The sequence below is a fragment of the Apostichopus japonicus genome, chromosome 5 (genome assembly GCF_037975245.1).
Source record: "Apostichopus japonicus isolate 1M-3 chromosome 5, ASM3797524v1, whole genome shotgun sequence".
NCBI classification, from domain to species: Eukaryota; Metazoa; Echinodermata; class Holothuroidea; order Aspidochirotida; family Stichopodidae; genus Apostichopus; species Apostichopus japonicus.
Window position 1 is genome coordinate 16,431,952 of NC_092565.1, and position 27,685 is coordinate 16,459,636.

The following is a 27,685-nucleotide window of genomic DNA, read 5'->3' on the forward strand; positions in this document are numbered from 1 at the left end:
ATGTCATAAATTGTTAATTCAACATTTTGCAGAAAATCGTTAGTGTAAAGAAATTCTTATCTTGATGGCACGTAAAAGCTGCAACAAAGTATAACAGAGTGCAAAATAGTATAAACAGGAAGTTAGCAATTGATAAAAATTGAAATAAAACTCCCATATAGGCTTGGAACTCCTGAACAAGTACGATGAATAAGAGAAAAGGGCAATGGATTGTATTTATTTTCAAAATTCAATACAAAGCAGTGTGGTAAAGTAGTAACGGGATAATTGTAAATTTGGCAAGATATTCATCCACTTGCATCTAGTATGAAGCTTACACACATAATCTATTTGGTCTTGCCAGGATAGGTTCATACCTATCCCGATGCTGACGGTCTTACACACATAATCTATTTGGTCTGGCCATGCAGGAAAGGTTCATACATATCCTGATGCTGACGGTCTTACATACATAATCTATTTGGTCTTGTCAGGATAGGTTAATATCTATCCTGATGCTGACGGTCTTACACACATAATCTATTAGGTCTTGCCAGGATAGGTTCATATCTATCCTGGTGCAGACGGTTTTACACAAATCATTTTGGTCTTGTCAGGATAGGTTCATATATCTATCCTGGTGCTGACGGTCTTATATACATAATCTATTTGGTCTTGCCAGGATAGGTCCATATCTATCCTGGTGCTGACAGTTTTACACAAATCTATTTGGTCTTGTCAGGATAGGTTCATATCTATCCTGGTGCTGACGGTCTTATATACATAATCTATTTGGTCTTGCCAGGATAGGTTCATATCTATCCTGATGCTGACGGTCTTATATATATGTATCTACTTGGTCTTGTCAGGATAGGTTAATATCTATCCTGATGCTGACGGTCTTATATACATAATCTATTTGGTCGTGTCAGGATAGCTTCATATCTATCCTGGTGCTGACAGTCTTACACACATAATCTGTTTGGTCTTGCCATGATAGGTTCATATCTATCCTGGTGCTGATGGTCTTACACACATAATCTAGTTGGTCTTGCCAGGATAGGTTCATATCTATCCTGGTGCTGACAGTCTTACACACATAATCTATTTGGTCTTTTCAGGATAGGTTCATATCTATCCTAGTGCTGACGGTCTTACACACATAATCTATTTGGTCTTGCCAGGATAGGTTCATATCTATCCTGGTGCTGACAGTCTTACACACATAATCTATTTGGTCTTGCCAGGATAGTTCATATCTATCCTGACACCCCAGAGCCTTTCACATTTTACATTTGCAAGTTGATTTACATTCATATGCACTAAGAAGGTCAGTATTTGTTAATGTACGTTACCTTTGTCTTGAAAAGACTACAGCATTTAGTTTCATCTATATTTATTACCATCATATTATTACTACATCTATATATATATATATATTCGTATATCTTCATTTAATTTATGAGATAAATCCGTTATGGTTTTCCCCACTAACATGGAAAAGTTGTATCGTCTCCATACATATCAGCGATGCAGTGTGATCGACATAAATCAAAGTGATTAATATAGAGTAATAAACGGTAATGGACCAACAATAGATCCCTGCAGTGGCACACCGCTTTGTATGGTCATGCAGGTTGAATGAACCCCATTATAACAAAGACGCTTTGAATTATATCACACAGGTAAGACTTTAACCGTTCAAAACAATCTTTGGAGCATTGCTATAGTTTTTGTAACAATGTAGTAGCAAGGTTGACTTAATCAAACGCCTACTTAAATCTATTAGCATTGACTTACCAAAAGTCCTTTTTAGACATCCAACCGTCTATCAATAACTAATAATGCTGTCTCACACGATTGCTTTGCCATGAATCCAGATTGTGCTACTCTTGGTAAATTAAACTGTTCAACCTTTTCATGAAGAGATCCATGTACAGTGGTGTTGGAGGGGGGGGGGGCACTGGGGGCACGTTCCCCCCACTTTTTTCCAAAATAGCAAATGTGCCTTACTGGCAAATAAAATGTGCCCATTTGATGAAGAACTGTCTTTTGGATTTCTTAAGCCTTTGTTATTTTAATATTTTATTTTAATAATTTATTTTTAGTCTGTACATGCTATTTCTAAAATAGCATCCCATATCTTGTTGTAGCACGGTTAACAATAAACAATCTCAATAAATAGTATTGATAGCATACTAACACATCATATATATTTAAGTGATATGGCCGGTGTGTATCAGTTTATAGTATAACGAGTGGTGGTTGTGGAATGAGGAAGTGCCCCTCTGATGTTGTGCTCTCACACTTTTTGGAAGCTTCCTACCCCCCTGTCCGTGTACATTTTTGTCCAAGGTCTTTTTGAAACTACGGTTATCACTGATATTGGTCTATAATTCCACACGTCTAGTTTCGACCCATTGTCGTAGGTAGGTATCACTTTGGCCACCGTCCATCTTGACGCCGGGAAATCATATAAGTTGCGCATTTTTTTGTAACATGTAAGCGCTGATTTTATCGGTACCCGTAGCTTTTGAATTATCAAGATGCTGTAGATACCTAATAACAAATTCATGTGATAACTTTAGGAATATTTAACAGAAATCCATTTGAAATCTCTGACAATACATATTGCTTTAACGTTTCCATACTTTTGTTTTCCTGTGAATTCTGGCTTGTCGCAAATTTGTTTGCTACAGATGTAAAAAGAAGTTAATTTGCGATATCGATATCGTTATTGATATCTGTATCAAGTACCTGTAAGATAGATGTAGCCCAACAGTGTCACGTATTCCCCATTGATTGTACATTTCTCAAAGCTTGCCAGATATATATTTCCATTATTCTTTAAAGGCGATATCGCTCGTAGACTTTTTTTCGAGGGCGCTGGCATTTTCGAGGTTTCAGCGAGGTTTACTGGGACCCCGAAAACTCACGTGACCTCGGTGGCAAATTTAGATCAGTGAATAGCACAGGCAAGCGTATTCGTAACAAGCCCGTACCCATGCACACATAATGTTATAACACAGCATTTCAGATTATTGTACTGTTTACCGTAAAGGATTTTCGTACGCGATAGTTTGTTGTTTGTGTGCCTTTTGAGTAAAGAATACTGTACGATTTTCGTGCAAATACATTCGATTAGACTAGAGTATAGTGACAATGTTGGAAAAGGGATCAGGGCAAGGAGAATCGGGCGAAAGAAAACGACCTTATCCTGGAACGAGCGTAGGTTCAAGTGGAGGAAAGCCATTGTTGCATGGACCTGACAAAAACAGCAGTGCAAAGGAACAACAGCGACGAAGAGATGCCACGAAGATCTATCTTCTACGTTCCTACAGTACGTAAACTGGCAAATGGAGAAAGAACTCTACAAACATGTCCACGATTTGACTTCTGTTAGCAACGCAGATTTCGCAAAACATTTGCTTCAGGATCACACAAAAAGGTAATGATTTGCTAAGCTAGGCTAAAACTGTATAGGGTAATACTAGTACATAGTTACCTAGGACAATATTGTCCTAGGTAACTGTCAGTATTGCGAAGTACAGAAAACTGCAAAGTTCGGACACCCCTAAGAAATACACGATTTCACCATGATAACCTACAAGCGAAAGCCAATATGATCACTAAAAACTAGGAAGCTACAGTTATTTCCTCTCCAAAATGACCCGTGCGCAAGTATGTACGTACATATTTGTCAATAAAATGAAGACAGTTTTTGGGGTATTTTAAGGCTTAGGTGTTCGAACTTCGCAGTGTCTATGCTATTGTATTTGTAACATACATGATTTGATGAGCCTAGGCTTTGTAACTAGGCCTATCATTCAATATTTTTCCAATGGACCTAGCGTATGCTAACCTTATCATACTTATCCTAGCACAAAATAGCAGTAAGTTGTATTACTGAGTCATCATCATCACTGTTTGTGAATGCTTGTCATGAGGATACTGTATAGGCTGTGGCTATTCGTACGACTAGTTGTAACAATTATTTATAAACTATTCTTACGACAAAGGCAAATTCAAGTGCAGTAAAGTAAATAAAGCAACTGCGCATGTAGTAGGGCTAACCCTAACCCTAAACATTACCCTAAACCTCAATGCTAACCCTAACCGGAAGTTATTGTTACTCCTCGTCGTAAAGTTAGTACTCCTAATCATAAAAATAGCAACTGCCCATGCGTAGTCGGAAATTATTCTTACGACTAGTTGTAAGAATAGCCATTTTGTACTGTATACAGTTAAAAATTAAAATATCCTTCCTAAAGAAGACTGACAGGGACTGGGGTCTTTAGTTTCACTCCTCATATTTATGCCATGGAAAGCTGGGCCTTCTCATCACCAAAAAGAAAACTGTTTTTTGCCTCAACAAATTGATGGAAATATATTTTCTAACCACTAGGCCTAGATGATCTGTTCATCCCCACCCCCTCCAGGTTCTAAATTGTTATCAGCTCTCCTTGTTTGAGGAATAATTCTTGTGAATGAGCATTTGAAAGAAAAGCCTCACCTATGCCCAGTCATAATTAACTAGGCATATAACATAGGACTAAGGCCTATATAGTATTAGTAATAAGTATCTGAATTTAGTGTTCATAGTAACTGTATTCCCTAATTTTGTAATATACACCAGTGAGGAAGGCCTACTGTGCTGTACAAGTACAACCACATGGACCTGCAATTTTTCCTATAAAAATAATGCATCTACATAAATAATTTAAAATCACTACTAACTGATTCACATGTTTTCACACCGCTGCGTATGCAACTAGACCTTAGGTTTTTCTAAGGTCAGCCACAGCCAGCATATATGCAATCAAGTTTTAATGGTTCATTTGGGCAACAGGGTGTTATACTGTTATCTACTGACTGTCTGTCCAATATTCCAGCAATCATGTGTACATTTCTGTGTTTGGGATTTTTGAAGGAACCCAACTGCTATGCAAGAAATTAGGTAAATTAGCCTCACAAATTGAGGGACCATATTAGTACATATAGCTATACCTATATAAACCTTTATATAGCCATGCCTGGAGGTAAGAAAGTACCAGTTTTTTTTTGCGTAGGCCTGATGCTCATACTTTATGATGCTGTGCTAAGTTATCATATTTTTTATATAGTCAGTACTATGCTTGTTTTTGTTCAGCTTCTTGTGAATGATCTGATGTTTAGTGTTCAAAAATTATAATATCTATTAAATTTGGTGGCCGAAACTATCTCTTGTGGAGAGTAATCTAGCGTTAAATTAATGGTAGTCTGAAATCAAGCTATTCATGTAAACAGGAAGTTTTCACAATGGTGGGCTTATGTCATGGAGTAAGCTAGCATTTCAATTCTCACTCATGAAACCAACTGCTCACATAAACAGGAAGTTTACACAGTAGGTAAACTTCAAACTTTGATCAAAAGACTGGACATCTTTTAGCGATATGAAACCAATCAGTTCACTAAGACAGGAAGTTTACATAGTAAATTTTACATTGACATGTGAGCTCAAGTTGTTGGGCAAGCAGTTGGGCAATACAAAATTATCCTTACAATTCTTGAAAGGTACTGCGGTTTATGGATATGTTGAAGAAGAGTATGAAAGAATATCTCATCCTTATCTGGGTTTAAATCAATGTGGGTTAACAATATGTTATTATTGAAATCTGCCTAAGTGTTTGTTTGTTACTTTTCTCTTTCATATTTATTCTTGGGTAGGTATGATAAAAACATGTATGTTTGTAATGATTTGGTCATTACCAGATTCATTACGCATACAATTAAGCTTGGGGTGTACAGTAAAATTACTATTTCAGTTATATGATTTACAGACAATTTTTTTTGTTTCATCGTATAGGTTTCAAATGCATCTTTTCCGGAAAGATGCTGAAAGTCAAACAGAGGCATTCTCAGCAGCTGTCACCACAGAAAGATCAGTTGACACTCAGAAAGGAGAAGGTAAATTTATATGTTTATCCTTGCATGAATTACAGACTGGAAGAGCAGTGATAATCTTATCTGATCTGATGTGATCAGAAAAATAATACAATTTCATTCTCATTAAATTGCAAAGAAAAGAAAAAGATGGTAGCATATTGCTCATCCACTAAAAAGCATACATGTGTATGAGAATTTATAAAAGTAAGTGGGCCTGATATTATCAGGATCTTCTTTAGAGGCAAACTGACTAGTAACAGTAAATTCAAGAGACACAATAGAGCCTGGAACAGAGAGGACATGGTGAACACAAAGAAAGAAGTTAATGGTGTATTGAACAAAAGGAGTCAGTGAAAGCAGAGGTATTTAGATAAACTGTGGAGTACAAAGCGAGGATTAAGTAAGGAGAGAGGGCGAATAAACTATAGCAGAATACAGAGATGGAGCAGGATAAAGTTAGTCATGTCCTTCCTGTATATTGAGCCCATTCAGTTGAATGGTGCTAGGGCACTCCGTCCACTCTCTCTATCTCTGCTGTGGTGTACTGTGTCTGAGATGGTTAGTCTACGAATTTAGTTACCTGTTGGGACATGTCTTTAATGGTATGATTGGGGAGCTGAAAGTGTTCCCCTACTGGAGTCTCCTTTCATGGTATTGACTTGTGACTAGAACTGCTTCTTGAGGGTGGTCTTGGTTTCACCAACATACTTGTAACTTCAATGTCCTCTAAACTCAATGACACCATTTAAATTGAAATATCAGTTTCCAGTGCTGCATAAGTGTGATAAGTTCTAAACAAAAGGTATATTTTTAGTCACAGCCAAGGGCGTAGGAACCGGGGGGCTGGGGGGGGGGGTGCCAGCCCCCCCGTGAAAAATGTGGAGGGGCAGGAGTATCATTGCGCCCCCCCCCCGCTTCGCAAGTCAGAAAACCCCTTTTTCATTTCCAAATGAGAAAAAAAATCTCATTTGGAGCGCCAAATTGCATCTAAGGCCTGGTGAAAATACAAAATTAAGTTTACAAAATGGAGTGGGTGTTGAAGTGTACTATATTGCACCAAATTGCATCTAAAGCTACCTGGAAATGCAAAAAATTCCAAAGGGGGAGGGGGCACCCCCTCCCCTTAGACCCCTCTCCCAGGTCGGCCATCAGTCTTCAGCCCCCCCCCATTCAAAAGTACCTTCCTATGCCACTGGTCACAGCCATAGAAGCTATAGCAGGATACTTGCAATCTAGTAACTCTTGTTTTATGTAATCTCTACAGATACTCCTGATCCAGTTACTTCAACACCTCTCAAGAAGCCATCTGCCAATGTTCTGTCCAATGTCACCAGTAGGATTAGATATGGAGCAGCATGGGAGAGAAACCTCAGACTATACGAATACACATTGCCACATTTACATGATCCTGAACAAAAGAGATCATACATATGGCAGGGGCAAGCACTTTTCCCAGACTTTTGTTGAGAGGTTGTGCGACATTCACAAACGTTGGATTAGCAGCTAATGATACATCTGCATCACCAGATTGAGATAAATTGCTTTCGTCCATTTTGTTCGATAGTAGCTATGACTATGAATCAGGAGCTTGGCCACCCTCTAAGTCAAGGTGGGCAAGGTTGGGGAAATTCAATCAAGGAGTAACAATCCAAGAATGGCCAGCTTTATATTGTATATAGACCTACACGCACAGCGTGTATAAATATCTGTATCGGTTTATTTATACTGGTGTTCATTTCCGTTGCCAGGAGGGGATATGATTTGAACGTGGGGGAGGGTGTGGTGGGTGGGGAGGGGGTCCCATTTGAAGTGTCCAAACGATGCTAATCTTTACATCTGTCTTCTTGAATCACTTGTACCCCTATCGACACGATCAATCAGTCCTGTCTCTCACCTCCTCTCATGCACTGGTGTATTTATTTCCTGGCAAGATAACAGTTAGGCATAGTAAGGGTCAGAGGTCATCACAACTTAAAGAGTTGTGCGAGTCCCTGTGGTCTCTTACATCCTGGTAGCAGTAGAGAGAAGAAGCCTAATAGATCAGAAACCATAATCATCTTCTGTTGTGTCTTATTTTCCAGCATCCTTGAAACATTATATCCTTCCCCTTTGATTTGTTGATGTCATAAAGCTGTATTTTTGTTGTGCATTATTTAATTCCAGTAATTAGATTGTATATTCTTCTTGTGTATTTGACAGTATCCCAGTGATATCCATTTTTCTGCTCTTGGTTTTTTTTCTCTGTACTTTCATATCATATCTATCTCTACCCTAGCCTCCATCTCCACATTTTTTTTACTTTCTTCCTCCATCCCTTCATATGTCTTTCACTCTTTCTTTTTTGACCTCTTTCCTCCCCTCTGTTTACCCTGTATGTTTTAGTTTGCCGACTCCCCCCCCCCCCGCGTCTCACCCCCAAAAAAGTTCACAAGGTTGACAAGTCTCCCCGTGCTAGTCCCAAGCTATACACCCTTGTTGTGGTGACCGTTCAATATACTTGCGGATCAAATGGAAAGCCCCACCCCCACCCCTTTTTCCCAGTGTAATGAATCGGCAAATGGAAGATTATTCGGAGTTGTTCGTGATGGTTCAATGATCTTATAGTCAGGCATAGGCCTATATGGTTCTCTTTGTCCTTCATTGCCGTCGAAGTTTGAAATGAATTAATCGTGCTAGGAACTTCCGGGCAATGTTTAATTTTCTGTGGCAAGAAAAAAAGCTTCCCCCCAGTCTCTCCTGGTTGACTATATAGAGCCTGTACGCCTATATGGTCACACAATAGTATAGATAAGTATGATCCATGCAGACAGCTAGTATATATTTTTTAAATTCAATCCAATTTCAGTTAAAGTTTCGAGTTGTAATTCGAGTCAGTCGAGATGAGGTGCCCCATGGTGGAGCTGGGTAACCCACCCCAACCCCGTTGCCGACTTTTTGGGGTGGGGTTAGGGGTGCAAGGACAGGGTTTACGTGCACCGATTAGGAGGACGGGGTGCAGCTAGGGCAAGTGCTCTGTGATCGCCTAAAGGGCCCGTTGCCAGGAGTCCAAAAATAATCAAATATACATATTTATCTATATATGGTATATGACATAAAATGCTTTGTCTTACCCTCCTGATATATAACTAAAATTTATTTATAAAATACAATGTAAGCTGTGACTGTCTATGTATAATTAATACCTAAATTGGCTGAAATACCAATTGTTCACACATGACGGACTTGACTTTACGTTTGATACCCAATTTTGTAATCACTTCAGTCAATTTTTTCACTCATTCGCGTTTGTCTTTTTGTGACACCAGTCAGCGTGAATCAGACATAAAGTTCATAACTATTAGTTTCTTGAGCTGTTTCTTGACTTCGACTGCTCACCATGTAGGCCTAAAAGAGTAAAAGCAAGGAACTGCTAGAGTAGCAGCTCCCTGGTCAAACTATTACGCCTGATGCAAAGCTCGACCGTAACCTATACTGTACAGCCCATTAGTTGTGAAAAGTTCTGAACGTAAAACAAAGCACAGAGTTTTGTATCACACAACACACACGAAAACGCGGCGTAATACCGCATACTACTGACCAGGGAGTTGTTCCATAACAACTCCCTGTACTGCCACAGACAAGAAACTATGCAGGAATTTCGCCAAGGCCACCGTTCAAGTAACCGAACCCGTTTATTGCTTACTAGCCGTAAATACGGGATTGCTGAGAAATTACGAGACAACAGCGACGAACCGGTAGAGGGTAGTATTGATATTATTTTTGAATCGGGTGGTGTGAAGGACAGAATTTACGAGGAAATTACGAGCGATCCCACCTTTAAGATTTCATTTTTACAACAGGTCTGTTTGGCAAGTCTGTGTTGCAGTGTTTGTAGCTATTTTGACGATGGATATACTGTATGGGCTGGGTTAATAAGAACATTTCTTAGCACTTAATGTTCGTTGTAGAAAAGAAGGAACATGTCTTGAGACGTTAACATTAAATGTTGATATATAACATAATTGCATTTTATTTTTTGTAAATGTTTCATGATTTACAGCTTATTATCCTGCATAAAGCTTGATAACTTTCCAGATAATACAATAACTTTATCAGCAATTGTTTTTATCCACAATGTTGTTATTATGGCATCGTCTATACCCGCGCTGTATCATACATTGCTTCCAGTGTGAGTTTGCATGCTGTGTCATTTGTTGAAAGCTACGGGCGATTGAAACTCCAAGAGTATCATATCCATATATGATCCACTTCTGATTCGCTTCGTATGGGACTCTGTGTAGTTTTGCTAATGAATGCTCTACATCGGCTCTCCACGTACAAATGGTGGAACATTCCATGACTGACATGAAATATGTTTGATTAAAATAAAAACCTACTCCAAAAGTATATGTATATAGTAGCTTAATATATCACCTCAACTTTCATTGCGACACGTACCCAGCGTGACTAAGTACAGTACCGTGAATGCATGGTGTATAGCCGTGTCAAATGTAACTGCTATACTTGAACTCACAAAAAGTACGTGTTGATCTCATAAACTTGAACTTCCTGAAAACGGACTTCCTTATATGGAAACGTGTTCTCTAAAAGGCAGTATTGCGTACTTTGTCTAGATTGAGATTGTTGTTGCTTCTTGTACCATGTTCATTAATTCTATACTTCTTTCAATGTGGGGTCTTTTCCCCGCTTTTGCACTTCCCATTTGACTTTATCACGCTTTGTCTTTTGTATCTGAACCTGTTACTTTCCCTTGAACCCGAATAGTACGGTCGGCATCACATGATATGGCAAGCCATCAGTCTCAAACCGTGCAGGAATCGACATACACCGATTTAAATCGACATATACCAATTTATTAAACTGGAATAAGTCGATTTAAATCGGTAGAAGTCAATTTTAAGCTGCTGGAAACTGGTTTAAGTCGAAGGAAATTGGTATATGTCGATTTAAATCGGTATACGTCGATTCCCCACGATTTAAGACTGATGGCCCGCCATAGCAGCCCTCCTCACACTACATGTCAAGTTGCTTTGCTGCAGCTAAAACCTTTGTCAGCCTAACGAGGGCGAATATCTCAGTCTATGATAACAACTGAGACATTTGTACCACTATTCAACCCTGCAGGTTACTTCATATGCTTTACAGACCAAGCACTGTCGAGGCTGACTTTATCAGTCAGGTGCGTATCCGGGGGGGGGCGTTGGGGGAGGGCGCCCCCCGGGTAAGGAAAAGAAGAGAGAAAAAAAGAGAAGAAAAAGGGAAAAGGAGGGGGGAAAAAGAAAAGGAGGAGAGGAAGGAAGGGAAAAGAAAAAGAAAAAGAGAGAAAAATGAGAAAAGGAGGGAGTAGAAGATAGCCAAGACCTCGGGAAGAGAAAGAGGAACAGTCATAGTTAAAGCGATGATCCCTATTATATACACAGGGTAGCCAGTGACAGATCAAGGATTACGGAGCGGGTGTGCGCCTCACCCTACCCCTTACACCGACAACTCCATTTTTGACGTTTCCATATTTCCTCTCTCACTAATGTATCTATATAAATACTATATATGGTCTAACATAACGCGCGTGTGTGTATGGACGCCTTAAACAATTGTACGATTGTGCAATATGGAACCAACTGTGGCTGATATTGAACTCGACCGAGTCGTCGGGGAACATGACGCATTTCGGGAAGGGGCGACCGCCCCCCCCCCGAGCAAATTTTCTTTATGACATCGCTAGTAATTTCAAAATAGACAATGCTTAGATGCAACTTACAAGGCCTGAGAAGTGTCATTTCCAGCGATCTGGGAGGCATTTTCGGCCAAAATTTTTATTGTACGCTTCGCGCCAACTCATGGTGGCGCTTCGCTTAGATAGTTTGCCTACCGGCTTCGCCCCTCCCTTGGCAATTACTCGCTACACGCCTGTTCGAGTTTGTAAAGCAAAGAGCAGATATAACATCGTATCAGTGAGCATTGAAATGCATGTTCCACGATGAACAGTCTCAAAAACTGTCTATGTGTATAGTCAAAGGCGTAGGAGCCCAATTTGATTTGGGGCCTGTAACGAAAAAAAAGGCCAACATTTTTCGCGCGCAAAGCGCGCGCTCAATACATCGATGCCAATATCATATAAGCAAGCATCGGTCATTACATTGCATGGCATCGTGTACCTTACGGTCCGTGAAAGTTACACAGTATACCGCCGGATGCTAATGTAAACAACCAAATGTCTTATGTAGATGGAGAAAAAGCATACAGATCCATTTATGTCAAAACTCTCTTTTACAGTAGTAATGTCGGTCAAGCTTACAACTTTATTTTAATTACCAAGGAGATCATTTTTAAGCTATTCATTGCTATTTATTTTTCTTTAAGTAGGTGCCCGAAGAAAATGGGAAAAATTTGGTTGCGGGGGGGGGGGGGGGCACTCCTACGGGACCTACGCCTATGTGTGTGGTGTTCGGTTTCGATATACCTGATATCGGAAATATCTGCTATTTTTCATTTCCTTCAACCAAGTTTTATAATAGCCATTTATAAGAGGTTTTAATATTTCTACACCAATAAATTAACTGTGTCTGAATTTTCAAAAAATTTCCTGACAAACATTCTTCATCATACTTTTCCTCTACTCGTGCAATTTTGACCTGTCTTTTAGGGGTTCAAGGAGATTTTTTCTATATTGGTTGTCCATAGATTGAATTTTGTGCAACATTATGGGTATGTTTTGAAGTGATTTTATTCACGAGAAATGTGAATTTTCAAATTCTCAACAAATAATGGGCTTAAAACCTTGAAAAGTTTGGCTTTCGGATATTGTGGGCCGTGACGTAGAATCACCTACAAAGGCAATGATCCATAGGACATGCAATGAGGTCGAACATGATGTGACTGGTGAAAATCTTCAAAAGGTTATGGATGGGGGAAAAAACTTTTGGGAAATACTTGGTTCTCAGGCAAAAGTGTACATCTGGTTGCTCATTTTCAAGCCCGAGAAGTGCCATTTCCGGTGATCTGGGGGGTATCAAAACCAGAAATTTTCTTGTACGCTCCGCGCCAACCGATGGTGGCGCTCCGCTTAGATAGTAATTCGCGCCCCCCGGGTTAGAAAATCCTGGATACGCGCCTGATCAGTAACGTTTCTCAAAGTGTGTGTACTTTAATGCCTTTCCCAATGTGGGTATTTGTTCTCACGCTTGTTGCTACAATGTTAGGGTTTATTACTTTTGCAACAATCCGGCTTGAATAATTGTCTTCATCGCTATTTTTCTTGTATATTATGCAGAATGACTTCACGAATAATACGATATCAATCCATGTTGGATCAACTTTATATAAAGGTCGCTATGCAGCTTTTTCTTGTTTTTACTTTTTACTATAACGTTAACATTCATAGCAGCCTCTCAACTAAGATAATATACTATCTTTACACAGGGTTTAGAAGCTTTTGTCGTGAATTGACTGTTATACTTGTTAACAAGATTCAAATGCTGCATGCATTCTTGGCTGCTTTTATAGTGAGTCCATATACTGGTAATCGTATTCTAGCAAATTAGTTACTTTAACTACTACTGTTGTCTCGTACTACAAGTCTGAATGTGTTGTTCGCAGGCGCGTAGCCAAGGGGGGGGGGTCGAAGGGGGCGACCGCCCCCCCTGAGCAGATTTGTTTGAATGTTTTTTATGATATCGCTAGTAATTTCAAGCTTTTAGATGGGAAGTGCCATTTCCAGCGATCTGGTAGGCAGTTTGAGCCAATTTAAAAAAAAAAATTTTTTACGCATACCGCCAACTTATGGTGGCGCTACGCTTAGATAGTTTTCAATGCAGAATCTACGCGCCTGGTTGTTCGACATATTTCTCAAGTTGATGTCTGTGTTACTATTTATGAATTGATATCCATACAGATGTTCCAGCGTGTGGACCAACAGGTGTCTGTAATTGCTCTAACGGTGAAGCTAATTGTGCGGATAAAGGTTTGGTTGCCTTGCCAAGAAACCTGTCATCCGACTTGCCTTACATGTAAGTGTGAGTACGTAATTACACGTGAGCATGTGACAAGATCTAGGCCTATATAACACCCGTAGGCTGGGATGTACGTTCAATGTTTCTTGGCTTCACCTCATGTGATTGGACCACTGTAGCAAGGTGTTAATTAAAGTAATACCTTTGGAGGTGGGCTATATGATTTGGCCAATAAACACGTCGAATAAAATAACCCATGATAGTGTCCGCCACGTCTCTAGGGCAATTTTTTTCAGCCAAGATAAGCGTTTGAATAAGAATTGTCTCATGATCATAACCTTCATTGCCAGCATTTTAATTTATTCAACTCAACAGCCAATCAAATTGAACTTTTGTCGTTTATTATGGAGTAATCGACATTGTAATTTGTAGGCAGCCTAACTGTATATTTCTACTGATGTTTGTTTTGTTCCGATAAAATATATTGAAGGAAGTTTGTGTAAAGAAGTGCACGATCAAATGATATGTAAAAACTTCGAAATCCTGCCTACAACACTCACATGGCTCAAGCAGAATAAAGTGCTAGAATTGACCTTAGAAACCCATATCTTACTTAAGTCATTTCAAATTTCGAGTGTCTTAAGGCGTCTTCGTTCTTTTACTCACGAGTTTATGCATTTTTCTTTCTGTACAGAGACCTTTCAAGCAATGCAATTGAATGTGTTCCCACGGAATTTTTCGAACGATTTACCAATCTGAAACAATTGTAAGTATTTTCTTTCTTATATTCAGGTTTCCAGGAGCATGACTGATACAGATTCTGGCCACACATAACTTGTATAGCAGTGTACAATGGAGTCACTAGCTTTCAATATGTACCATGATTGCAACTGAAATTCTTTAATTTGTATAGATTACTTTCATTATAAGAAGAATACTGTTATTTTTCATTTTGTGTATGATACATCAATTGATATATCACTTTATAAGAATATCTTGTTCTTCACTTATTTTTCCTTCACAGACAATTCAATAAGAATCATATTCGAAGATCATTTCACCTTCCGAAAAGTCTAGACACGCTGTGAGGAGAAAACGTTTGCAATACAACTAACTATTAAATATATTAATAGCTAAATATTTTAGAATACAGTTATTATTTTTTTAATGTGTAAAATCTCAAATTTGGCCAGCTACTATTCGTGGTTCTTACGTTTTCTACTAAAAAAGTATAGCAAAACATAAGTTTCTTATATTTTGCAAGAAAGTATAGCTGTCTTTGTATATCTTTACGTGTATATAAGTATTCGGACAAACAGCTACCACACTAGAAATATGAATGTGTATGTATGAATGTATTTTAGATCCTCCTGCAAGCAGGAACTCGCGAAGAAGCCTCATTGGCTTATCAAAGCCGCAAGCTGACCGAAGTCAATCCCTTACATTCATATTTAACGTCCATGATTTTGAATTGTCAATTGACAACAACTCTATAACTGGACGACATACATAAATCTTGGAGTGACTCGAACCGGGGACCTTATGAGTCTCCGGTTATTTAATATAAATAATTAAAAAAATCGACAAAAGTTGTTGGTATTTGAATCCGACATTACGAATTTCATTTCGGACACTGTACGTATATATAACTATAGAAAAGAGCAATATAATATAATGAAACAGTTTGATAAACCTGTGATTAAACCGTGTTTGTTATTTTAATTAATTATTATTTCTTATTTCATTGCAGTTACATTGAACATAATCAACTCGAAGAAGTGAACAATTTCTTTATTCACTGCGATAAGCTACAAACTGTGTAAGTCAATAGTGTATACCTAAACCTATATCTAACTTATAATTAATATAACCAACTCATGATTGGAGACGGGTAAGTCCATGTACTCTGCCCACGTGATCTGCCCATATGATGTAACGTGTATCATTCTGTTGTTTCATCATAGTAGATCATCAAATTAAATATATATATATATATATATATATAGATATATATATATATAAATATATATATATATATATTATATGTGAAATGTGAATATATGAGATATTGAAGAAAGTGTAACGTAGCGCAATACTTTAAGCCAGAAGGTTAGATTGTTGCTACTTTTCCAAATAAATCCATTATTATTCTGCTTTGTTGTTTTTTGTCTCCTTAGATCGCTGATCGGAAATAAAATAAGAAACATACCAGAACATGTCTTTCAAGGATGTTCCAAACTAAAACTATTGTAAGTCCCATTCCACTACTTTTACAGCTAACCAAAAGCAACATTAAAAGCATAAGAAAAAACAACAACAAACAAAAGGAATAGAGAGCAATCAACTCTCTGCTTCACAGCTAGTTCCGATGAGATGTATACAATTTATTCACTTCAAGTGGATAAACAGCTTTGGTCAAACATGGACTACCCATCAATGTGAGTTAAATCAGTTAAAACACTTCCAATTGGGTCAACACAGTCTTTGAATATTGTGAAATAAATTCAAAATCGGTAAGTGCATGTTGTAGAAGCATGAATGAAAAAATGTTAACATGGGTCAAAAACTGTTTTAGATGGGTAAAAATATTTTTAATGTATCGTTGTTAGTAAGCCTGAAGAAGAAAGTAAACGCGATAATCAATTCCAGTTGATTATAAATTGGAGTCGCTGACGCAACCATCATTATGCAGATGTGTGACAGAGAGGCCAATTCCTCGACGATCTAAGGATATCACCCTGTATGGAAATATGATCTGTATAAAATCTTAATGTTAACAGAACTACACTTTACTTTCAAGTTCCTTTGGAAAGAATACAGAATTTCTGAACTGCTTTGCTCATGGTTTAGAGAAAACTTGACATGAGGAAACAAGAGAACTTGATGTTAAAAAGCTTTAGATTTAGGCCCATTGGTTAAACGAGGCACAAGTGCCGGGCGTCTTGCGGCCAAAAACAGGTGATTTTAAATTATTCGTAATGTTTCCTTTTCTCATCTAAGAATAAAAAAGCTGACGTATGATATCATTTATTTGAACATATTGTTAACTAATTTCGTGACGGGTAGTGCCAACGTGGATCGTTGAATGTTTGTACTTTCCTACACCCTTGTTCTACTTCCACAGATATTTAGACGCAAATCACTTGTCACGACTTTGGAACTACAGTTTTGCCGGGCTTGACTCTTTAACAACGTTGTACGTACATGTGCTACTCAATAGAATATTGTTATCATCTTTTTTGGTACATACTTAACGTTTATTTCTAATAAAAGCATTCCGCTGGTGTACGAACATTTTAGTATCAAGCTTCATAAATTTTATACTGGTTTAAGGGTGTAATGTAAAAAAAGAAATATACATATATATATATATATATATATATATATATATATATATATATATATATATATATATATATATATATATATATATATATATATATATATATATATATATATATATATATATATATATATATATATATATATATATATATATATATATATATGGCGCTATACTTCAATCTAAATTTCAAATACTAATTTTGACCTTCGCTCCCGACAGAAGTATGCAAGGGAATGCTGGGCCTTACTTCCTTTCTGAGGAATCAATATCAAGAGTGTGTTCTACCCTTGAAGAATTGTAAGTATCTAGCTAGTATATAGCTAAGTATATAGCTATTATACAATATATGTATATGTAAGTATATAGCTAGTATATTGTAAGTATATAGCTACAGTATGCTAATAGATATAAAGCAGAGTGGTTATAGAATATGACACCTGCACAAGTAAGTACTTTACATTATCTTCGGAATATTGATGCCATATTATTTTTGTCTCTATTATGTCAATAGAACCCTCAATTAGCAGACCATTATGATCACACAGTTAAAAAACCATCCCAATTCCTGGTTTTATGACATGGGTTTAAAGCCTCCGTTATTATGTAACACGTTAGCTTAATTACAACAAGCAATTTAACTGGTACTCGTTAATATCAAAAATATTGAAAACAAATGTAAACAAGGTAAGAAATAAATAAGAAAACTAACTTACCAAGTATTGATTCTCTTGCATCTAACTGTTATCAGCAGCCTTTCGTAGCTAATATCGCAGCCAATAGCGAAATAGTTACAAATCGATTTTCTCTTTTTACTGTGTAGATGTAAATATATTAAAAAGACGGTTTACGCAAAACTGTTACTCAGCGATATCATGATGTCACAAACGATATGATTTCTTCATGATTCCAAATAACCTTTACAAAAGTATAAATATACTTACTGACAACTATCGGCCCCCTTACCCCAGTGCTGCCACGGACGTTCACGCAAACGCATGTCCACTATTAAACCCGCACCCGTAGAGAGTACAGGGGTTACCATAGTAAAATAAAAACGGGTTGTCTGCAGAGGTACGCTGGTTTACAATACAATACAAAATGTCAAGGTTAGCAAATACAATTGTGATAAGGCTAAGACCATATGATTAATTAGCGATTGTATAGCAAACATAGCCCCTCCATTATAACCCTCAATGCGCGAGTTGTATTCATCTCTGGCATATTTCCATTATTGGCATATTTCCATTACTGGCATATTTCCATTCTGCATCTCTGTAGCTTCATAGGGCACAAATGTTTTTTTTTTTGGGGGGGGGGGGAAACGTTTGGCAGACTATCAACTTTAAGCAGAGTATTACCTAGTGCATAAGTGCATAAGGTATAGCAAAGATTTACGTAAATTAAAAGATTCCTTATGCCAACGTGCTATTATGTTTTTCACTTAGGTCGATCTCAACTGACAAACTACCTTCAACTCTTCTACGAAATTGTACAGGGTTGATTATTTTGTAAGTAAACACGACATCTGCCAGCTTTATTTTGATTGGTGATATATCACCTGTATACCAAACGTATAATGGCTGTGAAAGTCCCTCCATTGTCAAATGTAAACCTCCTTAAAGATCTTCCACCTTGAACATCATTTCATATCTTGGAATAACTCTTGGAACGGAACAAACCTGTGGGTATGAGACCATTTAAAGTAGATCAGCTGAAAGTAGAAGAGGTCAGTGAAAGGCAGAGATATATATTCTCTGACAACATCACGATTATCAGGTTTCCCGGCCACACAAATACCTATTAAGAAACTCACGTGTATTCACTTACAAGAAGTGAAACCAAAAATATATTCAATTTGGGGTAAACGCATAAGTGGAAATTTTGAGTGTTAAACTCATTCGACTACAGTATGCTTTTTTTGTTACTACTCAGTATTTCTGTGTAAAAGGATACACATATTTGGATTAACTTAGTGTATTTGTGTGTTAAACATAGACGAAAAAATTTGTCGCAAAAATTAACCAGGTGTCGCGGCAGTCCTATACCTTGCATGGCCTTTTGATCTGGGTTAAAAGACATCTCAACGTCATCAAACGAGCCTTGAAAATTTTGACGACCGTTTATGACGAAATATTGGTGCCAATTGTATTATTTGGATTTATTTTGAAAATGTGAGATCATAGCGTTATTATGGCTTTCGATTTTGTTTCTTTCTTCAATTGGACACATTACCACATTATATATTCTCCACAATTAAGGCAATGTTTGCATATTCAGTTAAATCTTCTTTGGTTTAGTCAATTATGTGAGTGTATCGAAACAATATCAATGATGAAGACTCTGTAATTTTGCAGGATATTGGTTGGATTCGCTCTCATATTGTATCAATACTAAAGTTGAAATGTGTAACTGCATATTACATGTTATTTGTAACGAAAAAAGTCATATAAAAAGACTTAGTTTTGGTCCCAATGACGTCTGAAGGAGATGTGTAAAAGATTTACATAGCATGAGTATAAAAGAAGAATCTACATGTCCTCCATATATTAATTTTTGGTGGCACCCTTATATACATGAGTACTGGAATCCCTTTGCTACAAATTGAAAAAAAAAGGTAGAAAGATAAACAAGATATGCCATGCACACAGAAACATGTGCAGTGTTTAGCTTACAAACGTATCCTTCAGATGAAGAAATAAACAACAGAACCTAAATAATAAAAGCAATCAGGAGATTTGAATAGAAATGCAGGCTGCACGTACGACTTTACTCTCCAAAAATGAATGTTTAATTGATTCACAATACCGATTTTCTTGATGTAAACTGAGCCATCTCTTCTTTTATTCGTACACAGTGACTTACAATATACCACCTTGTTTGAAATTCCGGAAAGTTTCTTTCACACAATTCAAGGAATTAGTACGATGTAAGATATACTGCTGTTTCTTTCATTGTTCTTTCTTTCATTGTTAAGAGATGTTTAGAAATTAGTAAGTTAACCGACAACCACTCCAATAACAAGAGTCAAACGAGGTATAGCTGTTGTTACGGTATCAATTAACACAACAGTTTTACACCTTGCAACCATCAAGATTCACTTTAAATGACTAGTTTCACTAGAATTGATTGACCTTTGGTTCCCATCATCTTCATGAAGACTCATTTCACAGCACTACCGAAAACACCTTGTCGTATCAGTTATTTTAATCACTAACTTATTCTCCCATGACAATGACATTGACCATAGCCAATGTTTAAGTTACCGAATCATAGTGAGTCACTATCTGCGTTTTCGTTTCATAATTTGATGAAATCATTCCTGTAAAGTCTGCCGTCTGTTCTGTTTTACAGACATATGTCATCTATCAAGCTGAAGACGATACCAGAACGACTGTTTGAATCCACTTCAGTTAATATGGTTTTGTAAGTTTCATGACTAAATAGGCCAAGTATCTCTACTAAAATTTGCCTTTAACTAGAAAATATTTAAGCGATGAAACAAACGTACAGGAGAAAACCAATAATGCTTGGCCACAAAGGTACGGTAAATTTCGACAAGGACCTAGTCTTAAACTTATCTGTTGCGTATACGCCTGTGTGGATATACTTAATAGGATTGGCATTGTTCTAATTAGCACAGATGACAGCCTTTGTTGCATCAAAGATCAGTCGGTTCATTAACGTCAAAAGTAGAGAAAATGGTTCCATTCATTACACTGAAAACTTACCCAGATGATATTATCCAGTGAGAAAGATGGGAACTGTGTTGAGGTGTCACATGGGAGCGGCTGTTTAGGCTTGATTTCGGAAACTATTCCTAAATGCAAAAATAAAATTTGTTTTTGTCTTCAACATTTCAGAGACATCGGAGACAACGATTTGGAAGAAATTCCTGCTAAATTGTTCACGATTAATCCGAAAGGTCACTATATGACAGCACTCTTTCTATGTGGTAATAAGCTGAAGTTTCTGCCGAGAGGACTGTTCGACAATGTTCATTATCTCCAAAATCTGTGAGTTAAAGAAATTAATTTTCTTTCATAGAGAACGGAGGAAGTGTTAAAGATCCGGTCGTCATTGAAAATAAACCACGGCTGACATGCGGGCCTCAGTTTCTAATGACCATGTTTACTTACTGCATCGCTAATACTCTTCACAATAAGTTTCGAAATAATATAGAAACGCTTACCAACGTTATAAACTCGCAAATGGACTCGTCATATTGAAATATGTTTAAGGTAGACTATAGTTTGTGATAAGGTGGGTTTTCTGTATTCATGTTACTTACTTGTAATTTTATACCAGTTAGGTGCGTCCCTTTCGATAGGATCCAAATTAGACTATACATTAAAATCTTTGTTTATAAAATGGCAGCTAACAATTGAGGTTATCATTAACGATATTGTGAAACTTTTAGGTAGTCACTATGTAATAATCTAGTACAGCCTTGGGTAAGTTCTCCTATACATATGATAGTTCTAAAACTTTCTAAAACTATCTCTGCATTCGGTTTGATTGTGCACGACACAGTACGAAGGAAAGGGAAATTCAAACTATCGTGATGTTAAACTTCCTGTTGGCATTATGAAACGACACATCGATAAAACGGCTGCTTTTTATACAATGTTTAAGTAGGTCGATAAGAGGTTGCTTATCACTTTTCATTGAAAGCATTTCTATCATTTATGTTGGTGATGCTGATGGATATCTAAATACATATTTGCCATAGATCAGTTTCAGTCAGCCATTTTTTGGGTCAAATGTTTGAAACAGAACGAATCCTTTTTAAATTAAAAATATCTACTTTTAGTTCTACCTTTGAGCGGGAAGAAAAAGTCGACCAGCGTTAAGTTCATCCGAAATAAGAATGCAAGATTTATGTTATAAAATGCGGGGATGGATGTTTATGAGCAGTTGCATTGGTTTTTCTTCTAAGGTTGCTTAATAAATCACAAGGCTCTAATACACCAATGACAGCCTCACTTTGGACGAGATGAAAGAGTTCAGCGCTACGTCCAACAGAGCCAAGAAAGTAACACGAGATACAGTAATGTGCCCTTGGATATGTCGTTGTGTAACTTTGGTCAAACAGAAATAGAAAGATAAACAGATCTTTTCTCTTTAGCTGCAGAAGTCCCGCATTAAGAAGTACTCTTAAAGGACGATGGTGTAAAGATGTTTGTAATTTAACAATTGCTTCCTATTATTAGAATGTATGTCTCTGCACCAGTTCGCGAGCGACGTGATTTTTATGATTTTGTGCGAATATACGTCAATGAAATCATCATGAAAATTCACAGTATGCATATATTGCATGTTCTCAAATAGGCGACAGATTATCATTAAACGTTCATTCCTTTCAAATAGGACATAAAGAATTTAAGTATGTTTACGTTTCTACATCTCAACCTGCACATTTGTTCTTCCTAACACAATGATAAAACAGATTTCTCCACGACAACAACTTGAAAACTCTACCGGGATCTATACTGGCTGCAACATCTTTGTCTAGTCTGTGAGTAGAGTTGTGTTCTATATAAATATAGATATAAATAACGAAGAAACGAAAGGTCGGAAGAGAAAACGACTGGCCACGTATTGGAACAGTCTGAACTAGTCGTAAAGCGTCCCGAAATAATGAAACTTGAATGAGCAGAAAATTGTGAACGACAACGCTATGACATTACACGCATTAGTTCAAGCTCGTTTAGGCCACCGCTATAAACTGGTCATAAGGTTCACCAACACTTTAGGGCTTTCTTAAAAGGCGTTTGCAATTTTATTACAGTCACATTTCTGTACTTTATTTATATTAATAAATATGTCTTCAACTAGACTTCTTTATAATGCTCTCTTGGTAGACGATAGACTATTTCTCGTTGGAAGATGAAACAAACAAACAGACGTCCAACCAACAACCATCCGATAAACAAAATAAGTTCCCAAAACATGTATTTAGTAATCCTAAGTAAACGTTGTGACGATTCAAATGTTAAATGGTTATACGTCGTATCAATTGCACTAATATTTCCTAATATTTCAGGTATCTGTTTCAGAACAACATAGAATACCTGACGGAACCATTATTCGGCAATAATAAACGAAATTCTACATTAAAAGAAATGTGAGTATAAAAGTTTTAGCAATTTAAGAAACACACACATGTGTTTATGTATGCTACATAACTGCGAAAAATCAAATCAGCTCGAGTAGCGACCACCTTGTTAGTGTGTTGTCACAGCTGACTTTTTCTCAATAAAGAGGGAAAGTCCCTACTTTTGAACAGAGACGTCAACGCCTAGCTGCGTGTTTGTATATATATTTTTTTTAAATTTATTACCTCCTTTGTCGATAAAGAAAACTATGTTAGTCAACGAGCTGTCCCTGCGTATGTATAGCGATATGCGTATAACGCATTGCATTTTTCGACAATTACTCATATTTTGACAAGATGGGAGCAACTTCATCGTATTGCGTCGTATACACAATGGTACATTGCAATAGTTTGGTTGCACAGCCTATTCAAATTTCAATGGACACTGATATTAAGCACTCTCTTAAAAACTCTCGACTTGAATCGATATCTGAAATAGAAGCTTTACTAGGACAGCGGCGTAACTACGAGTAAGGAAAGGTCGTGTGGGTTACGTGTGGGTGCCTGTGGGTCTAAGGATCACTCTTTAAATCTGGTCATTGACAGTAATAGCAGATCCCTTTACAGTACCCTTTTCCATCCACACCCTTGCCTCCAAAAAACCTGATATGTTACTTGAAATATACTGACATCTTTGAAATTACATTGAGATAGAATCACGATGTTTCATGAGCTCAGAATCCATATTTCATTGTAAAGATATAGCAAATTGATCTAACGTTTATTTCAGCCTTTTACAAGATAACCCCATCCGTCGATTATCGTCAGCAGTTCTTGATGAAATGATCGACGGAGGTACCATGTGAGTTAATTTTCCTATCATTCCAAGCCTTTCATATATTGATATCGACTTTGCACTTCGCCCTGTATCCCGTGGACATAAAAAGCCAAGATGTACTTTGTCAGCTATTAATTATTTACTCATCTATACATTTCTAACATTCTTTGCGTCAGCATATGGATTCACAGGATTGTAATTTCCATTTTATTTAATCTCTTATTTGAATCGCAGGGATCAGCAGATCTGTATTCAATTTGACTGCCTAATAATTATCACATCGATGTTGCTTTACAATTGGACTTCTGTATTTATATATAGGTAATCAACGTGAAAGGTTAATGATTTACGTCGAGATGTTGTAAGTTGGTCTCGCCTTATGAAACCAACATACACACAAAGTTGTTACATTGTGGTGATTTTAAACTAATTTAGGCGATACACTAATGACTTAACACTGTTATCGAAATAACAGTTTGTAGTTGCTGAAGACTAACATTGAAATATTCCAATAACTCTCACCACGATTCATTTTAAAATATATAGGTATCTATCTTGTGAACACCTTACAATGCCCACGATTCGGGAACAACTGAATGTGTAAGTTTATTCAATTATCTCTATTTTGGTATTGCTGATGAGTGCAAAAAAATATGCCACTATGCAATAATGAACAACTTAGTATCTTCCTCTGGTGACAATCGGTGGAAGTGACTCCTCCGGCCCGCTTTTACTACAATTTACGTTGTACCTGAGGGAGCCGTTACTCAACGCAGCTCTGAAAAAAACAATTGCATACTTGTTAATAATTAATTTTAATCCCTAACTACACATCGAAGAGTTACTATTGTCTTTTCTCTGCACGATTCAACCCGCTTGATGTGTACACCGTGACGTGCTAAACTAGCAAAATAGAGATCAATGGCTAAGAAAAAGAATGTTACTTAACTCATAAACATTGTGCTGATAAATGGATTAATTCAATTTTATTACAAAGATTATCAATGATATTAGAATGCAAAGAAATCATTTTATGTTACCTCCGAGTAGCAACCACGACCTCGCATTTGAAATTCGACTGTCAGCTGTGGTTTCGTGTAAACGAACAGTATAGTAGTCTCCCTAAACAAGCGAATGAAAATATATCATATTTATACATAATGTCTGTACCATTTGGCTCTAGAACATGTCTGCGTCCATCGACTGTAATGGTAATGAACATCAGCTATGACGCTTCCCGGTGGTTCGAGGCTAGAGGATTTAGTTGTATCCTATTCGGACCTAAGGTGGATAATCTCCGAGAGTGTACATCTTGTCCAACTGGCACATACGGTGGACACGTAACTGGCTTCATTTGCCAGGCTTGTCCACGTGGTATGTATTGTCACTGGTAAACCTCTGGCAACCTTTTTTTGCTTATAAACATTGAAGCCACAGTTCTCTTTTGTTTTGGCTTGATATTTATAAGAGGATGAAGTGATGGTTTGTTCGTATTTTGGTGTTGATGCTTGTCAGTAAATACTCTTCAACTAACAGAAAAGTTTGCAAAGGCTCGTTTATCTCTAAGAAAAACAGTTTTTGTATAAGAAGAATAGTATGAAAGGACATTCGCTATAACTTCAACATTATTTGTCACACATGATTGCCATAGTGAACTCTAATTTTTATAAGTCTTTCCGTATCTTTTTACAGGTGGCTTTTATCAAGATCAAGTTGGCCAATACTCCTTGGATGGAACGTCCATGAACTGTAAAAATTGCACTGAAGGAACGTTTGTGAGGGACGGTTCAGGAAAAGACCCTCTGAGCTGTAAAGTTTGTCCCACTGGAACAAATAAGAACGGATTGGCAGGATTTCGAGCTTGCTCATGTTTGGATAACTATATCAGGCGTGATCGTTTTGATAAATGTGAGCTTTGTCCACAGGAGGGTGTACATTGCAAGAATGATTACATGGCCATAGGCCAAGGCTACTACTGGAACTGGAGTTACACAAATATTGATGAATACAAACGATTTGTAGAAAACCTATTGACATTTAATAACTCGTACAAAAACGATACTACGAGATTTAATGGATCTCTTCCCAAAGCTCATAAATGTTTGAAGAGCGATAGATGCGCTAATGACGTTGATCAAATCACAGGAAATTGTGCGGAAGGTTACATTGGTTGGATGTGCACAAACTGTGACGAAGAATTCTTCCCTATATTTGGATTTTGTCGTCCTTGTCCAGCTCTTAAATATTTCATTTTGGAATCTTCAGTCATTTTGATCATTCTTGCTCTTTTCCTCTTTCTTCTGTTCAAAACTTATCGTAATCAAAAAAGACGGTCGCGATCCCTTGTAGACAGTACGTTGGCCTTGACCAAAATAGTTCTAGGATTTTATCAAATTATGGCAGAATTTTGGGAATCTATAGATGTTATCTTTTGGCCACAGTTTTTTAGAAGCATTGCTGCATGGCTAGATGTTTTGCAATTTAATATTTCAAGCATACTGATAAAGCCTAAGTGTTTCTGGCCTGCATTTGAGCTAACACCGTACACAGCTTTTACTCTGGGCGCTATGTTTCCATTCTTTTCAATGGCTTGTGCCATTCTTGCTATTGGTGCGGTAAAAGTTCACGCAAGAGTTTCAGAAAAGAAGAGCCCTGCAAACGTTGACGATATTACTTCTCGCTTGCAACTTCACCAAAATAATATTCTTACCTTTCTGGTTCTTATATTATTTGTCACTTACACATCCACTTGTAACGTTACCTTTGCACTTTACGGCCCTACTTGCGACACGTTTTCTCTCGATGAGTTTGGTGTTTATAACATTAGCATATTGCGGTCTGATTACTCAATAAACTGTAACACGACCACCCATCGTCGTTTTCAAATCGCTTCGTACTGTTCGTCAATTTATGTTATTGCACTTCCGGTAGTTCTGTATCTTCTCTTGTGGAAACATTCTCGTCGAAATGGCAGCAGCGAGCTTGATGAACACAACAATGATGACTCACCAAAGTGGTTGAGATTTCTTAATGAGAATTACCAGTCTGATTTCTGGTACTGGGAAATCATCGAACTTGTTCGTAAAGTGTCACAGACTTTCGTAATCGTCATATTTGGATGGAATGGTTATTTTTCTGTCACAATTACGTTAACATTGGCTGTTATCTTCCTGAGTTTACATATTTCCTTCAAACCGATGAAAGACAGGGTTGAGTATTACTTACAGGTGGGTTTGAGTACTAATTGTAGAATTAAAGACGCACATGGCCCTTTTTGGGGGAAGACAGAAGTACAGTGCACAAACTTAAATTTGAATATACGGGAATGTGGAGCGGTTTGTATGCTGTTGTTAAGCATGAATATTTATTTCAGATTGTCTTGATGGGGAAATGTTTTCATTTAGCATATCTACTACTAATAGTCTTAGCCTTTTCGTAAAGAGAGGAAAGTGGAAGTGTGGTGGGATTGAGGGTAGGGAGGTAGACATGGTACTATCTCGCGTGCTTTGGTGGTTCTGAAGACATATGGTAAATGGTATTCAAAACGTTACTCA

At 37.3% G+C, this 27,685-nt stretch overlaps 2 protein-coding genes across 2 annotated transcripts in view; both read left to right on the forward strand.

Annotated features, from left to right (window-relative positions):
- The window catches only part of LOC139967851 (uncharacterized), a 49,267-nt gene that overhangs the window by 18,193 nt on the left and 3,389 nt on the right, over positions 1-27,685 (forward strand). Inside the window, exons 2-18 of the mRNA XM_071971989.1 lie at positions 13,796-13,910; positions 14,548-14,619; positions 14,878-14,937; positions 15,604-15,672; positions 16,031-16,102; positions 16,978-17,049; positions 17,419-17,496; positions 18,645-18,707; positions 20,054-20,125; positions 20,527-20,622; positions 21,060-21,212; positions 22,646-22,714; positions 23,243-23,323; positions 24,084-24,155; positions 24,678-24,731; positions 25,315-25,505; positions 25,824-27,358. Of these exons, the coding sequence (XP_071828090.1) occupies positions 13,796-13,910; positions 14,548-14,619; positions 14,878-14,937; positions 15,604-15,672; positions 16,031-16,102; positions 16,978-17,049; positions 17,419-17,496; positions 18,645-18,707; positions 20,054-20,125; positions 20,527-20,622; positions 21,060-21,212; positions 22,646-22,714; positions 23,243-23,323; positions 24,084-24,155; positions 24,678-24,731; positions 25,315-25,505; positions 25,824-27,358 (2,924 nt within the window). The remainder of the gene's footprint in view (positions 1-13,795; positions 13,911-14,547; positions 14,620-14,877; positions 14,938-15,603; positions 15,673-16,030; positions 16,103-16,977; positions 17,050-17,418; positions 17,497-18,644; positions 18,708-20,053; positions 20,126-20,526; positions 20,623-21,059; positions 21,213-22,645; positions 22,715-23,242; positions 23,324-24,083; positions 24,156-24,677; positions 24,732-25,314; positions 25,506-25,823; positions 27,359-27,685) is intronic.
- Positions 2,339-7,957, forward strand: LOC139967849 (uncharacterized). Its single transcript, XM_071971987.1, has 3 exons — positions 2,339-3,427; positions 5,825-5,925; positions 7,169-7,957. Exons 1-3 carry the CDS (start codon positions 3,336-3,338, stop codon positions 7,369-7,371), a joined length of 396 nt encoding a protein of 131 aa, XP_071828088.1. The 5' UTR covers positions 2,339-3,335; the 3' UTR covers positions 7,372-7,957.